Genomic DNA, 15,660 nt, shown 5'->3' with positions numbered 1-15,660 from the left:
TATAATTGATGATTTGCCCTATGTTACATAAATCTACTTGCTTCATCATATAAATTATTACAAAGTATTTACCTCTGTTGCTCTTATACCAGATATTATTCCTTAACATACAGACTTCATATTTACATGGTGTTTTATAAACATGTTTTTTAGTTGCTGGACCCTATGACCTTCTATGTATTTATTTTTAGTTTTTAACATTCACTTCCATAAGATTTTGATTTCCAAATTTTCTTCCCATCTATCCTTCCACTGCAAGATGGCATGTCATTGGATATAGACTCTACATATATATGTATATATTCATACTGAACCTTCTTATGACCTTCTATAAGATAGTATAGCAATAATAATAATGATAGCTCACATATATTTCAGCATAGGAATACTTCATACGTAAAGAGCAAAATTTTTAGACCTGTGCTTTCACTGGCATGGGGAATTCCTTTTGAAAAAAACTCTCTACCAATGAATGTCAGCAGTTGCTGTGTAATCTAAAGTATTAAGAGCATTACCTGGTACACTAAGGAGTTAAGCAACTTCCCTGGAGTCACAAAACATTACATATTAGAAGTGGCCCTTGAACTGAGTCACTTCCCCATCCAACTATTCAAATGTCTTTCTTAGACTCACTCAGACAATCAATTTTAGCCAACAAGCACCTACTATGTGTACCTGACACTACACTGTATTAGAACAGTTCATACAGTATTTGGAAATTTGCAAAGCACTTTCCTCACAACCCGGTGAGATGGGTAGTGTAAGTATTATTATCCCTGTTTTACAGATAAGAAAATTGAAGCCCAAAGGCCACATAGCTAATTAGTACCCAAGACAGGGATATTGAATAATACTCAAAGGAATAGTAAGGTTAACCTGGATTCAAATTATTCCTAGGCCTTATTTAACAGGCTACACTTGTCCATGAGAAAGGTTGTATCTCCTAGTTTCTGAAACTGGTGTATGAAATGATGGTAGAAACCAACTTCCTGGATCATGTGAGCATTAGCAGTTCTATATACTTTAACCCAGTCATCCATAAAGCCCTACCGCTCTTTTGTTAAGTTGGGGAAAAAGGCCTCTCAGACAAGATCAAAAATTCTGTCTTAGCCATGTTGTACTGAAACAGCAAAATATCTAATGAAAAATGTCTTAATGACAGTGGAAGTAGATAAAATTGGGTGGAAGAAGTGATCAGAGTTTATCCTGCATAATATCTTGGTTAAATTTTTCAGCTTAAAGGAAAACTTCTTGAGGATAACACCTAAGGTGAGATAAGACTAATTTTTCTAGTTCAGATTTTAAAAATTTATCAGCAATTTAAGACTGGTGAAATCTGAGGAGTTTGTCTTTCTATCTGTAGGGCCTAGCTACACACAAAGGCCTAGTTGCTCACAAAATCTAGATAACTAATAAAAGCTAATTGAATGGAATTGCTATAGAAAGCACCCTACTAGCCTCAGAAGAAGTAGTTTACGGCAAAAGTGGGAACATAAGAAAGTAGAAAAGGGAGGAATTTGGGAAGTAGCAAAGTTAAGACAGGAAAAATGTGACAAAAGAAAGAAAATTTTAAAACCTACTTTCTCCCGCTGTTAAGATTTAGAAAATGAGGCATGGCAGAAGCATGGAATTCCCTCTTAGATCTTCTCCTCCCCACTGAATAGACAGATGACAGTGTCCAGAGAACTCTGCTCTGAATGACTGAAAGCACACACACACACACAACCAATTTTCTTTTCTGTAGCAGTTGGAAAAGTGTGAGTGAAGGATGGGCGGACAAGGGGAGAGAAGGATGGTTGACCAACAAAAAGTACACAGATGGTAACAGTGGATTTCAGACCAGAACCTAGGAAGTCTTAAATGGTTTAGAATAGGAGACTCTGTCACCTTTGATTTAATTAGATGACTGTTTTCAGGATGTGAAGGGTCTAGGCTCATAATCAAGTACTTACGTAATCCTCTTCATTGAGTCCTTGTTTCTCAACAGAATTTTTCACTTCCATGGAAAACTTCTCAAACTCGGGTTTCACTGTCCTCAGTAGGGTAACTGTTTGGAGGGATGAGTACGCTTGCTTAGCTTCAAGGTCGTGTTTGTCTCCTCGCTTCCATGAGCCATCTCCTACAGGAGAAATAAAAATATTGACAATTCCAAGCCGGTCACCAGAAAGGAACCATTTTCCTTTTAGACTGCTACTGAGTCGCTACATCCTGCTTTCCTTCTGGAGTAACCAGGCTAAGAAGCATTGTCACAGTTTTGCAATTAGTTAGAATGCACCATTGTCGAGATCACTTGATGAGAGGAGGCCCTTGCACAAAAAATAGATGTGAAATGGGGAGAGAGACAAAGGCTTATTGATACAATTGCTTTGTAATAACCATGTAAAGATAATTTCCAACCATCAGAATTTCAAAACTAAAATCCTTCTCCTGTCTTCTTAAATAGAAGTCACTTGGAACCAACTAGAAATTTGATGAAAGTGCTACTTTACAATAAATTATTTGCAGTATATTATATAATTGTGCCTTAGAACATGTTATACTACTACAAATGTACAGAGAAGAACATATGTATATATCAAAGGTTTATCTCCTCTCTCTCCCACACTGAAAAAGCCTATAACTTGGTAGATAAATATTAGCTTCCTGAGGCTCCCATTAAGTAATATACTCAGAACCTCAGTTTCCTAATCCATAAAATGAAGATAATAACAATTATATTACTCCCTAAGAGGTTTTTAATGAAGTGAGTGAAATAATATGTTCAAAACATTATATAAATATCAGTTATTGTTATGGGATTTGCAGGATTTGAACGTAGGTCTTCCTGACTTTAAAGTTCAGCACTCTACTATGTCACACTACTTCTCTAAAAATTTAATTATATATACAGATATAGTATATATTCTATGTTACACACATGTATCGATAACAATAAACATCATAAAACTACACCACCAAGAATGTTAAATTAATGAGTATCTTGAATCTCTTCAGTTATATGTATCTCAAAACTTGAAAAATGACTTTTAGATTTGTTATAATCCAATGATAATGATTTTCAGCATAGCGTTCATCTGCTCACTATCAACTAATCACTGTTTCACAACTGCTGACTGACTGAAGCAAAAGTGAATTGAGTGACTAAAAACTTGAGCTTTCAAAATTATCTTTTTTATATTCTGAAAGATCAGGAAGCCTTGAGATCCAACAAACATCTTAACTTGCAGCCACTGATACAGAACAATTATTTCTTTGACATTATGTTATTTCTTACATCTCTGGAAGCAAAGCCAAGCGGTTTAGATGACTGAAATCTAGCAAATAAGGGACATCATAGTATCAGGTATCCATTTAACTTTAGATCCTTCTAATCTGGAAAGATATGGAAGGAGGAGGGTAGCTGATGTGAACTCTGCAAGAAAGACAGGCATCTATCCATCCTTCTCTTTCTTTTCCATTGTACTCTTCAATGCTTCAAATATCTGTCATATCATCTGCAGGCTTACTCCCTTCACCAGTTCAAGTCCCAGCCCCTCTATAGCTCAGTCAAAGACATTCTTAGGATGCTGTAACCAAAAACAGTCACTTGGATGAGTCACTCAAAATGTGATTCAGCTGGACCTTATCCAGCTTCCATACTGTTCATTGCTAAGCCTATGGTGTAAGCCTTTCCATTCTGATGGGACCTTCCTGAGTTTGTATTCTGCTGGTATAGCTCTCAAACAACTTCCTAGGGTCAGGTCTGTGCAGGGTGGGACATCAGAGTGGGACTTTTAAGTACGTAAAAAATTAAACCCCAAGATATTTTGTAATGTTTACCTTCAAAGACTGTCCTTAGCATCTCCTCCCCCTTATATCATGCGGTAGGAACAAGTATGGGATTTGGAGGCAAAAGAACAGGTTCAAATTTCATCTCTCTGAGCCTTACTTTTTTCATCTGTAAAATGATGGGGTGGACTCATTCTCTGTAAGGTCTCTTCCAGCTCTAAATCTGTGATCCTTAAAATATTTTTCTGGACAAAGAAGGAGATTTACACTGACTAAGAGAGCCACTGATGGGCATGAATGACTAATATTTAGTGCCTGTACCAATTTCACTCAGTCATAGAAAAGTCAAAATGTTGAGAAGTCTGAAATGCCTTCACTTATAGATGAAGCCAGATCAACAGATTTGTTGATATCCTTTAGTTTGAGGCATGGATATCCATGTGTAATATACTCAGTGTTTCACAGACAGCAGAGTTGTTCCTTAACTATTGGTAAAAGAGTCATCTATACTGACAAGGTTCTACAATGATCTCTTAAGTGCCAGATGCAAAGAACGCTACTTTTTCATTCCTCATCCCTCTTGAACTTTCTTGATAATCTTTCCATATTCTCCTTCTGTGACACTGCTTACTCTTAGTTCTCCCTGCATGCCAGATCTTTTCATCTCAGTCTCTTTTCCTGGCTCAGCTTATCCTTCCTGCCCTCCCCAAGACTATTTTCAGCCCACTTCTCTTCACTGAATACTATCTTGCTTATTAATTTTATCCCCTCCCATTTCTTCAGTTATCACCCTTATTCAAATATATATACACATATACATATATATATACATATGCATATATATAATGCCTCCCCAGATATTTCAGTTGCCCAGTAAGCGTCCACACTTCAGTGCACTCCTAGCACCTCAAATTCATCGTGTCCAAAACTGAACTTATTTATCATCTTCTTCTTTGAAACTACTCTCCTTCCAATAATCTTATTCCTGTCAATCATTTTAACTTCCACCAACATTCTAGGTTTATTTCATGTTAACTTTCCTTAACACACTCTATGTTCCAGCCGCACTTGCCTCCTAGCTATTTCCTCTCCAATTTCCTTTTTCCATGCCTTTGTATAGATACTGTTCCCCATTCCTAGAATGTATTCCCTCTTTACTGCTATGTCTTAGAATCTATGGGCTTCAAGATTCAGTTCAGATGCTACCTGTTATGAGAAGCCTGGCCCCTACCATTGATCATTAGTTTTCTCCTTCCTGAAATCACTTTACCTTTATATACTGGCTTACATGTTATTATGACACCCTATTGATGTAAGCATGTTTATTGGTATACATGTTTTATCCACATCTCCTACTACCCTCAACTGATTCATAGAATGTAACGCCCTTGAGAACAGGGTATGTTTTGCTTTTTTATCTTGATATGCCCTGTGTCTATCATAGTACACTGCACATGGTAGGTGCTTACTAAATGTTTGTTGAATTTAATTGAATTTCTTACCCTCTGCCTCCACAATCAACCGCCAAATCTCATTTGTTTGGCTTCCATAATGTTTCTCATCAGTCTCTTTACACTGACCCTACTAGAGTTCAGATTCTCATTGTATCTCACCTAGACTATTGTAATGATTTCCTAATGGATCTACCTGGCTTCAGTCTCTTCTCTTCTCTTAATTTATCTTTCACACAGTTATCTAATGCTTAAGTCTGACCATAATGTCACCTAATGAAAAACTTTCTGTGACTCTTCCGTGTCACTTCTATGATAAAACCCTATGTCCTTGCTCTGATATTTTAAGTGCCCTACACCCAGAATCCAGCCTACCTTTTCAACCTTATTTAAAGTGTTCTTCACACACTTTATATTTCAGTCATATTCCCCATTCTTATCCTCCACTGTCCCTGTGTTCACATGGTAATGTGGCCTATTCCCTGTATTTGTAATGAATTCCTTCTATATCTACATCTTTTTCTCTTCTGTCAAGACTCCACTTAGGTGCCAATTCCTCCATAAACCCTTTCCTGGTCCTATCACATGAAAGTACTCTCTACCTCTTGTGCAATATGAGACTGCATGCATACATACATTATCCTCCAAAATTAATTAAATTATAAGCTTTTTGCAGGAAAAACTTTTCATTTTCATCCTTATTTTCCAATCTTTAGCACACTGCCTTGAACACAGTAACCACTTGGTGTTTGTTTGCTTTTTTTTTAACTGAATTGAGTTGGTAGGAGTGGAGGATGCTTTCCTTTACAACCACATCAAATTCTATATCTGGAAGCCCCAAATTCCAGGAAATTTTCAGAGGCTCAGCACAATGATGTCAACTAACTTAATATTTCAAGGTGTTGACAGGATTGTCATGTTGAGAAAAATACAGAGCATTGGTGAAATTGACTCATCTCAGTACTCTTAAGTGTTGATCTGATATGTGAAATTGATGAATCCACACTGATGAGATGTTAAAAATTTAATGCTTCCTGAACAACCATTTAAGTTTTTGTTTTTTATTTTCTCATTATCATCGATTTTGAGCCAATTTATTTTTATAATTATGCATTGTTAGGGACAAAGGGAAGATTAATTTGGTCTGAGAATTTCAAATACCTCAAAGAAATAAGAAAGGACTTCAGAAATACCTGGATAGACTTATATGAACTGATGCTGAGTGAAATGAGCAGAACCAGGAGAACATTATACATAGTAACAGCCACAGTGTGTGAGGACTGCTTTTGATAGACTTAGTCCCTCAAAGCAATGCAAAAACCTAAAACATTTCCAAAGGACTCTTGATGCAAAATGCTATCCACATCAAGAGAAAGAAATATGGAGTCAGAATACAGAATGAAGCAAACAATTTTCTCTTTTGTTATGTTTGGTTTTGTTTAGTTTTACTCATGCTCCCTCTCATTCATTTTAATTCTTCTATGCAACATGACTAATGTGAAAGTGTGTTTAATAAGAATGTATGTATAGGGCCCATATAAGATCCCCATCTCGGGGAGGGAGTGGAGGGGGAGAAAATTTAAAACTTATGGAAGTGATTAATGAAAATTGAAAACAAATAAATAAATTCGGGAAAAAATTGTATTTGGATGGTAGAAAGAAACTGCCCCTGGTCACTTTCTCTAGCATTGGGAACACCTTCTTTCATATTTCTGAGACCGGAGGCAAGGAAGAGGAGGAATATTACTCCTTGTTCCTTGCAGTTGCTTATAGACTCTCTAACTGCTGCCATCACTTGAGCACCCTCTCTTCACTCCATCTATTTATATAATCCAATATAGATCCTTGCTGTAGGCATCTACCAGCTTTCAGTTTTTTCTCCTTCCTTTCTCAAAGCATTCATCACCTCGCTCTCAGTCTGCCTCTCTACTACAATTCCTGCTTTCATAGTCAGGGACTTGAGTGTATATTGTGATGTCCCCTCAAATACCTGGTCTCCCAGTTTATTAATCTTCTCAGTTTCGAAGATCTAGACCTTCACTGCACCTCATCCACCTGTAAAAATGGTTATATCCTTTATATCATTTATCATTCTTGCCTTCACTATATGATGTGGATCTCTGAAATCACTCTAATAATAATTTTCTATGTTTCCATCTCTTCCTATGCCTCATCCCTCCCAAAACTATTATTAATTCTCACCATAACCTACAGTTATCTACTCTTTTGCCCACTTTACTTCATTCCATTTACAGCCTAAACTCTATGGGTTAAACTACCTACTATTCTCCACCCATCAATCCTTTCCCCATCTTGTCCTATTGCCACTCACACCTTGCCAGATCCCAATCTTGGGTTACCCCAAACACTTGCTTTCTCCATCCTTAATAACACGCTGCTTAATGTTGCTAAAGCAAATCACAAAGTCACCTCAACTGTCTTACTAAAAATGTATACTCTCTAATCTCAATTTGGTCTTCACTGCATCACGGCAATATTTTAATTTTTCCCTAATTGCCCCTGTCTATAGCACATTCTCCACAGTAACTATTCCAAACCTCTTCTCTCATATTGGTATATATGTTCTTTAAAACATCCCCTCCCTACTACCTCACCCTCAGCAAAAGACTTCACATCTGCTGTATTGAGAAATCAGAGGTTCTCAATTGTGATCTCTCTCATTTCTAATACTCCAGACTCCCAAATCCCTCTATACCATCTCCTATTTACTCTTTTTTTCTCTGAAGGAAAGGTAACTTTCTCCCATACCAAGGTTAATCCTTCTTCTTGTACCCTTGAGCCTTTCTACTTTTGTCTCTGTTGGGAGTTTATTCAACTACTGCTCTTCACATTACTCCTGCCTTCAACTTCTCATTAGCCACTGGCTCCTCTTCTCTTCTGATACTGCCATAGTCCTGGCCCAGATCTTCATCACCTCACACCTGGATTTGTGTAATATCCTGCTGGTTGGTCTTCTTGCCTGACGTGTCTTCCCAATACAGTCCATCCTCTACTCGGCCAGCAAATTAATCTTCCTAAGGTGCAGATCTGACCCTGTTACTACCTTGTTCAGTAAAGTGTAGAGACTCTCTATTACCCCCGAGATCAAATATAAAATCCTGTTTGGTGTTCAAGACCTTTCATAACCTGCCCCCCTCCTGCTTTTCTAATTTTGCACCTCATTTTGCAATCCTGTGACACTCACCTCTTTTCTGTTCCTCTTATAAGATACTTTATTGATGAACTTTGGGCATCTTTTACTGGCTTTCTCCCCATGTCTGGAATTTTACCCCCAACTTATCTCTACCTCCTTGCTTCCTTCAAATCCTAACTAAAATTTCAACTCATCAAGAAGTGTTTCACAATTCTGCTTAATGTCAGCGCCTTTCCTCATCCAATCCCCAGTTTATACTTCCACATATCTGACCACTCCTTAGTACTGTTTGCTGGATTCCTCTCTCTCTCAACCATTGAGTATGAATATCCTACAAGACTCTGTCCTGGGCCTTCTTTTCTTCTCTCACTACATCCCTTCTTGGTTATTTCAACAACTACTATCAGTTCAGTTTTATCTTCTTTATACAGATCTATATTTTCACCCCTACTCTCTCATGATCAAGTGCCTACTGGATGTTTCCAAGTGATTGTCTCATCAGTATCTCAAACTCAACATATCAAAAATGGAGCTCATTATCTTTTCTCCCAAACCCACCCTTCCCCAAATTTCCCTATTTCTATTGAAACTATCACCTCTATTTCCATCATCACGAGTTGCTGACCAGATGCTAGCAAAGGGAAAGGAACTCATTCTCACCACTGTAGACAGTCAGCCTGGCCCCTGGAGCCATTATGAAGGGGGAGCAAACGCTGTGAGTAAGGGATACCTCATCACACCCAGAGCCACAATCAAACACCACCAAAGAAATAGGAAAGTCAGTGTAGTTGAAGCAGTAAAACATCTTAAAGTACAGACAAGAAAGAATACGTGCCAGGTGCATTAAAGCACCAAAGCATCACTTCTCCTTAGGCTGTGGTGGAGAAAATCCACTACACAGAGTCCAGGGGCCCCCTAGAATAGCAGTGCTCCCTCTCCCCCCAGGACACCAGTTCTGCTTCCAGTCCAGCCCCCATGACAATAATAAGGAAGAGCAGCAATGAAAATTCAACCGTTGCAGGGGCTACTGCCCCTCTTGTTCTCCAGTCAGAGCTGATGATCTGGAATAGAATGCTCTTACCACTAAAGTGTCCAACATTGTCAAACAGTTCAACATCATAAACAGATTTAGTTTTATCACTGGAAATGACATTTAAGAAGATGCATTACCATCTGCTTTGCTGCTGCACCTTCTAAGATTCACTGGGTCTTTTCATTTGAATTATACCTGAAACTGTATGATGTGTCTTCTTTCCACTATTAGAATATGAGTTCTGTGAGCAGGGACTGTCTGGCTTTTCTACTTAGATCTGAAGCTTTTCACACAGTGCTTAGCACACAGTAAATATTAAATAAATTCTTGTTTTCATTCATTTATTCATTCACTTTGCTTCTAGCAACTGAAGTTTGCACACTTGAGTTTTCCTTCTCTCTCACCCTCTCTCTACATTCAATCAGTTGCCAAATCTTGTCTCATCTATCTCTACAATATCTCTCCACTAAGACATCACTTTAATTTTGTCTCTTATCACCTCTTGATCATACTTTTGCAATATCCTACTCCCCAGCCAGTTACTCAGTTTCCAAGTTCCTCCCCTCTCAACGTATTTTCCACACATCTACCTTTAGTTAATATGTCTAAGAAAGAGAACACTTTGTTTCTTTGCTCAAAAATATGTAGCGCTGTAATGGTAATTTAAGGTTAATGATGGGTGGGAGGAAGAGTTAAAGATTTTCTCTGCCCATTAATAGGCCTCAAAATCTTTTGTTAATTTCTATTGAGGCACTGGGTCAGAGAGTCCTGTCCTCTGGCTCTGAAATGTGTATAAATACTCTGAGGTAAGGTTTTACTTTAGGGGTGTACTCATTGGAAGTGTTTATTTGGCCAGATGAAACTCTGAGCAGCTGCTAAAGAGCCCCCCAGCTTCTCTCTCTGGTAACTATGTATGTATGATCAGATAGCTGGATCTGTCTGTTGATCGGTGATGTATGGTAAGACAGTTGGAAGTCCTGTCTGTTTTTATTTCTCTGTATTTTCCCTGAAGTTCTGTGTACTGACTTCTCTCCCTGAACTAAGTGAATGATATATGTGCTTGATTAAAATGATGTTTGACCCCTCAAAAGTTGCTTTCCTTTTAGAAAAGCATATTTAAGAATCTGTACAGCAGGCCCTCTTGTGTATGCTGGGGTCTATGCTGTTACAAGTGCCTCTCCTCTGCTTTCAGGATAAAAAATATACTCCTCAGCCTGGCATTTTTTAAAGCTCTGCACAGTCTTGCTCTTACCTACTTTTCCAGACTTATTTCATATTACTTACATCAAATACTCTATATTCCTGCCAACTGACCTGCATGTTGTGATCCTAATTTAGCATGCCACCCTTCTGCTTCTGGATCTTTGTCTCAGAACATCCCCAACACTGGTTGACTGTTGTCTCCACTTCTTAGAATCAATAGCTTTCTTTAAGGTTGATTGCAGTTATTACCACAAAAATGAAGCCCTTCCTAATTCATCTGGTCATCTGTATTCTTTTTCTTCTGAAATCACCTTGTATTTATTTACTTAGTCATCAGTCTGTTGGTCAGTAAACATTTGGTAAGTGCTTACTATATATCTAGCACTGTTCTTAGTACTAGAGATAGAGAGAAGGGATACAACTGTATACATGTTTTATCTTCACTAGGGAATGTGAGCTTCAATGACTTTGCCTTGAATCCTTAGTATGCAATATAATGCTTTTCACATAGTGAGTACTAAATAATGTTTGCTGAATTTAATTGGATTAAAGGAAAACAAATTCCCCCACAGCAGAATTAGAGCTTTGAAGACTGACAAGCCATATCAATAACAACTTAGACTATATTTTCGTGCTTCATTTATTTAAAAAGTACTACTGCATAACATTCCTTATCATCTTCAATTCCAATCCTATTGAACCCTCAGAAAGCAGAGGGATGGTTAGTGGGAGGGTACAAACAGTATCAGTAGGCAACATCTGATATCTAGTTCATAGCTGAAGTTCCTCATACTAAGCAAGCGATAAAAGTCTAGGCTAGAGATTTTTAGGCAGCCCAACATCCCAGTAGAGTAGAAGGTAGGAAAAAATGATTTAGCATTGTCCTCGAGGTGTGGAGGAACTCTGGAAGTGGATTATAATATGCAGTAGAATGTGTTTATGTAAAAATTGATATTCTTCAAAATCCTTTCACATAAGTAATTTCATTTGATACAAGCAATTTTGTGACCTAGGCCAGGAAAGAGGAGGGAAGAAAATAAGCATTTATATCGAGCCTTCGATGGGCCAAGCACTGGGCTAAGTGTTTTACAAATATTATCTCATTTAGCCCTCACAACAGCCTTGCAAGGTAAATGCTGTTATTATCTCAGTTTTACAGTTGAGGAAACTGAGACAAACAGAGATTAAGTGACTTGCCCAGGGCCACACAGCTAGCAAGTGCCAGAAGCCAGATTTCAACTCAGGTGTCCCTGGTCCAATGCTCTATCCACTACCCTACCTAGCTGCCTCAAAACAGAGAGAATTATCTCTTATTTAAAGAAGAGAAAATTAAGGTACAGCAAGGTTGAGTGAGTCCTGTAAGTTCATACAGTTAGTGAATGGAAGAAATAATATTATCGGAATTCCAGTCTCTCAAACTGCAGCCAATCAACAAACATTTGTCAGGCATTGCACTAAATTCTGGGAATACAAAAAAAGGTAATAAGTAAAAAAAGCTCTTGCCATAGTGAGTTCACATTCTAGGGGAAGAGGCAACAGGCAAAGAACCATGAATCTTTAAGACACAGACTGTAAAGGGAGGTGGTCTCAGAGGGAAGGCCTAGAATTCTCCACTCTGCCACCTTTTCTCTTTGAAGGTTACAATCTACTTAGAAGATGAGATCATAGTATCTGAACTGCTTCTATCAAATAGATGTGAATCCCAAGGTTGCTCCAGACAAACTTATTTGCCTAAAAATTTTCTGGCCTGGGAGTTTTGTTAGACTTGGAGGATCATTCCAGAGTAGGATTATTTTCTCAAGTCCCTAGAAATTCTAGATTCATATTCCTGAGGCCATGAAAGCTCTGAGGTGGCCCAGGTTGTGCAGAATACAGCAGGCCCCTAATACAGTGAGCACTAATGGACCTTCACACAGACTGGCAGAGATCTTCTGTGGCTTTTGCCACTTGAAAATGTTAGAGGCTGTTTAAGTAGCCCCTGGGAGAAGGTCAAAGCCAAACCGTCATTGGCTTTCATTTGCAACTTTATAACCATATTATATTTTAGAGCTTCTTCCATAGGTTTGTGTGTTCCAGAAATTCTATCGATATTTTGCTCAAGTTTCTAATATTTTTCTATTTTCAGCCCTCCCAATTATTCATCATGATATTACTAATATATAGTATATTCCATAGTTATCATGATTAAATAATACTCATTAAGGTCCCCAGAGCAGAATAGCTTTATAAAATGACTTTAATATCAAAGGATAGGATTCCTCATCCAACCATTCACTTAATTTATATTCCAGGAAGACAATGTAGGTGAATGCTGGGCTAGAAAAATTCTCAAGATCCACTCCTGATCAGGTATTCTGTAAGTATATGCAAACCCACAGGAAAAAGATTTTTCAAATGGAATCATATAAATGAACAAATGAATGAGTCTTAAAACAGACTGTAACACACCTTTTTTCTGATTGATTTTTTCTAATAAAAAAAATGCCACAGTGCAAATTTTTTATTTTTTTAAAAACCACATTAAATATTGAGTTTAAATTTTTTTCATATTATTTTTTCCTCAAGTACATGTTATACATGATTCTTGCCAAAGCAGAAATACCAGTAAATTAGTTGAATCAAGGAATTCAAAAAACAACAACAAAATCCTTATCTAAATTATTCATCCTGAGGATTATTAGGCAGAGGAAAAAACACTTAATACTTAATTGAAATTACTATCTCCAAAGTTATCAGTCATCTCTTATTTGTCAGATCCAATGCCCTTTTCCCTGTCTTCATGCTTGGTAACCTCTTCCCCCCTTGACATTGTTGACCAGTCTTTTCTGGATATATTCTCTGGACTTCCTTGGCATTACTCTCTCTCTGTTTTCCTCTTATGTGTCAAATCATTCCCTCTGTCTTCTTTGCTAGATTCACCCATTTCACTTTCCCTGTCAGTATATTGCAAAGTCCTGTCTTGGGTCCACTTTTCATCTCTCTTTACTCTGCCACTTGATGACCCCACCAGATCCCATTGGTCTATGCAGATGACTGCCAGAGTTCTTGAGTGTCACTTACACATCACCAATTGCCCAATGGACATTTTCAGCTGAGTGCCCCATACATAGCACAAATTCAAAATGTCCAAAAGAGACCTCATTATCTACTCCCTCCCCCAAAACGCATTCCTATTCTGAGCTTACCTAATTTAATTAATATCACCTTCATCATTCCAATCACCCAGGTTCACAACTTTGGTATTATACTCAAATCTTCACTCTTACCCCACATATCTGGTCAAGTACTGAATCCTGTTGATCCGACCTCTATAACATCGGTCACAGTTCCCCCCTTCTCTCCATCCATACAACCATTGCCTTAGTTCAAACCCTCATTGTTTCTTACTTGGACTGTCAAAATACCACTGTCTTTGTTGTTTGCCCTTCCTTCTTGAAGAGGACCAATGACATTAGGAGGGTGATGTCTTGACTTGCAAGTGAATTGAATTTAAGTGAGGCAGAGCTGTGTGATATCATCAGCCTCACTCTCTCCTCCATAGTCATAGATATAGGTCTGGTGATAGTCCTGGATATGGTGGGACCAGACCTTCGCCTTTTTAATTTAAGGTCTTTCCCAGGTCTCAGTTTGTCTAAGGCAATGCCCCTTACCCAAAGGCTAGGTAAGAACTGAGGCAAAAGATGGCCTAGTTTGGCTTCACAAAAGAATCAAGCTTCTAATTGGTCTTTCTGCCTCAAGTGTCTCTGCCCTCTGCTACATCTTCCATATAGCTACCAAAAGGATTTTCTTAAAGAAAGTTATGATCATGTCATGCCCCTACTTAATAAACTTTGAGGGCTCCCCTATTACCTTTAGAAGGAAATATTAACTCCTCTGTTTGGCATTTAAGACCTTACACAACCTGATTCCAACTTACCTTTCTAATCTTATAACATATTACTTTCCTTCATGAATTTAATTTACAATCAAAGCAAACTGTCTTTCCAACCAATGCTCATACAAAGCATTCCATTTCCATTCTCCATACCTTTGTAGTGGCCATCCTCCACTTCTGTAATGTACTTTCTTCTCACCTCTGTCTCTCAAAATCCCTCATTTCCATGGATCCAAGATGGCAGAGAGAAGCCAGGAAGTTGCCTGAGCTCTCCCCAGTTTCCCTCAGAAACATTAAATCAAGGTCAGAAGGTCAGTGGCATAGCAGGCCAGCTGTGAGGCCTCCAGCCCCAGCACAGAAGACAAATTGCCAGCCCGAGATCCTAGACAAAAATAGGCACAACAAGGCCAGGTGACCCCAGTGCAATAAGCAAGCCATCAGCACCTGAGGTCCCAGCCCACAAAGCCAGTGACCAGACCCCTGGCTCCCAGTATGAAAAACTTGGAACAGTGTCCCTGTGCCCCAGGAACAGAATTCAACTTTAAAAGCCACAAATTAGGTTAAAAAATAAGCAAGAAACAAAAAAGAACCTTGACCACATGTTGACAGGGAAGATCAAAACACAAACTCAGAAATGGACAGCAGTGTCAAAATGCCTACATGAGAAACCTCAAAGGAGAATATGAATTGGTCTCAAACCCAAAAAGCCTTCTTAGAAGAGGCAATAAAATATATTAAAAGTCAAACAAGAGAGGTAGAAGAAAACTTAGGAAAAGAAATGAGAGGTATACAAGAAAGAATCAGCAGCTTGGAAAAGGAAGGACAAAAATTGACTGAAGAAAACAATTCCTTAAAAAGATACAATTGGCCAAATGGAGAAAAAAAATCCACTGAAGAAAACAAATCCTTAAAAATAGAATTGGCCAAATAGAAAAGTTCAAAAGCTAAATGAAGAAATAATTACTTAACAATTAGAACTGGGCAACTGGAAGCTAATGAATCTATAGACATCAAGAATGAGTGAAAGAAAATCAAAAGAATGAAAAAAGAGAAGAAAATGTAAAATACCTCATTGGAAAAACAACTGACCTGGAAAATAGATTCAGGAGACATAATTTAAGAACTATTGGACTACCTGAAAGCCAGGATCAAAAAAAGATCCTGGACAACATCTTTC

At 38.1% G+C, this 15,660-nt stretch overlaps 1 protein-coding gene across 10 annotated transcripts in view; it reads right to left on the bottom strand.

Annotated features, from left to right (window-relative positions):
* The window catches only part of NPR3 (natriuretic peptide receptor 3), an 82,319-nt gene that overhangs the window by 47,575 nt on the left and 19,084 nt on the right, over positions 1-15,660 (bottom strand). For all 10 annotated transcript variants that reach the window (XM_072605892.1, XM_072605899.1, XM_072605890.1 and 7 more), the window contains one exon: positions 1,953-2,119. In XM_072605892.1, the coding sequence (XP_072461993.1) occupies positions 1,953-2,119 (167 nt within the window). The remainder of the gene's footprint in view (positions 1-1,952; positions 2,120-15,660) is intronic.

The sequence above is a fragment of the Notamacropus eugenii genome, chromosome 4 (genome assembly GCF_028372415.1).
Source record: "Notamacropus eugenii isolate mMacEug1 chromosome 4, mMacEug1.pri_v2, whole genome shotgun sequence".
NCBI classification, from domain to species: domain Eukaryota; kingdom Metazoa; phylum Chordata; class Mammalia; order Diprotodontia; family Macropodidae; genus Notamacropus; species Notamacropus eugenii.
This window is presented reverse-complemented; position numbering and strand designations above follow the sequence as displayed.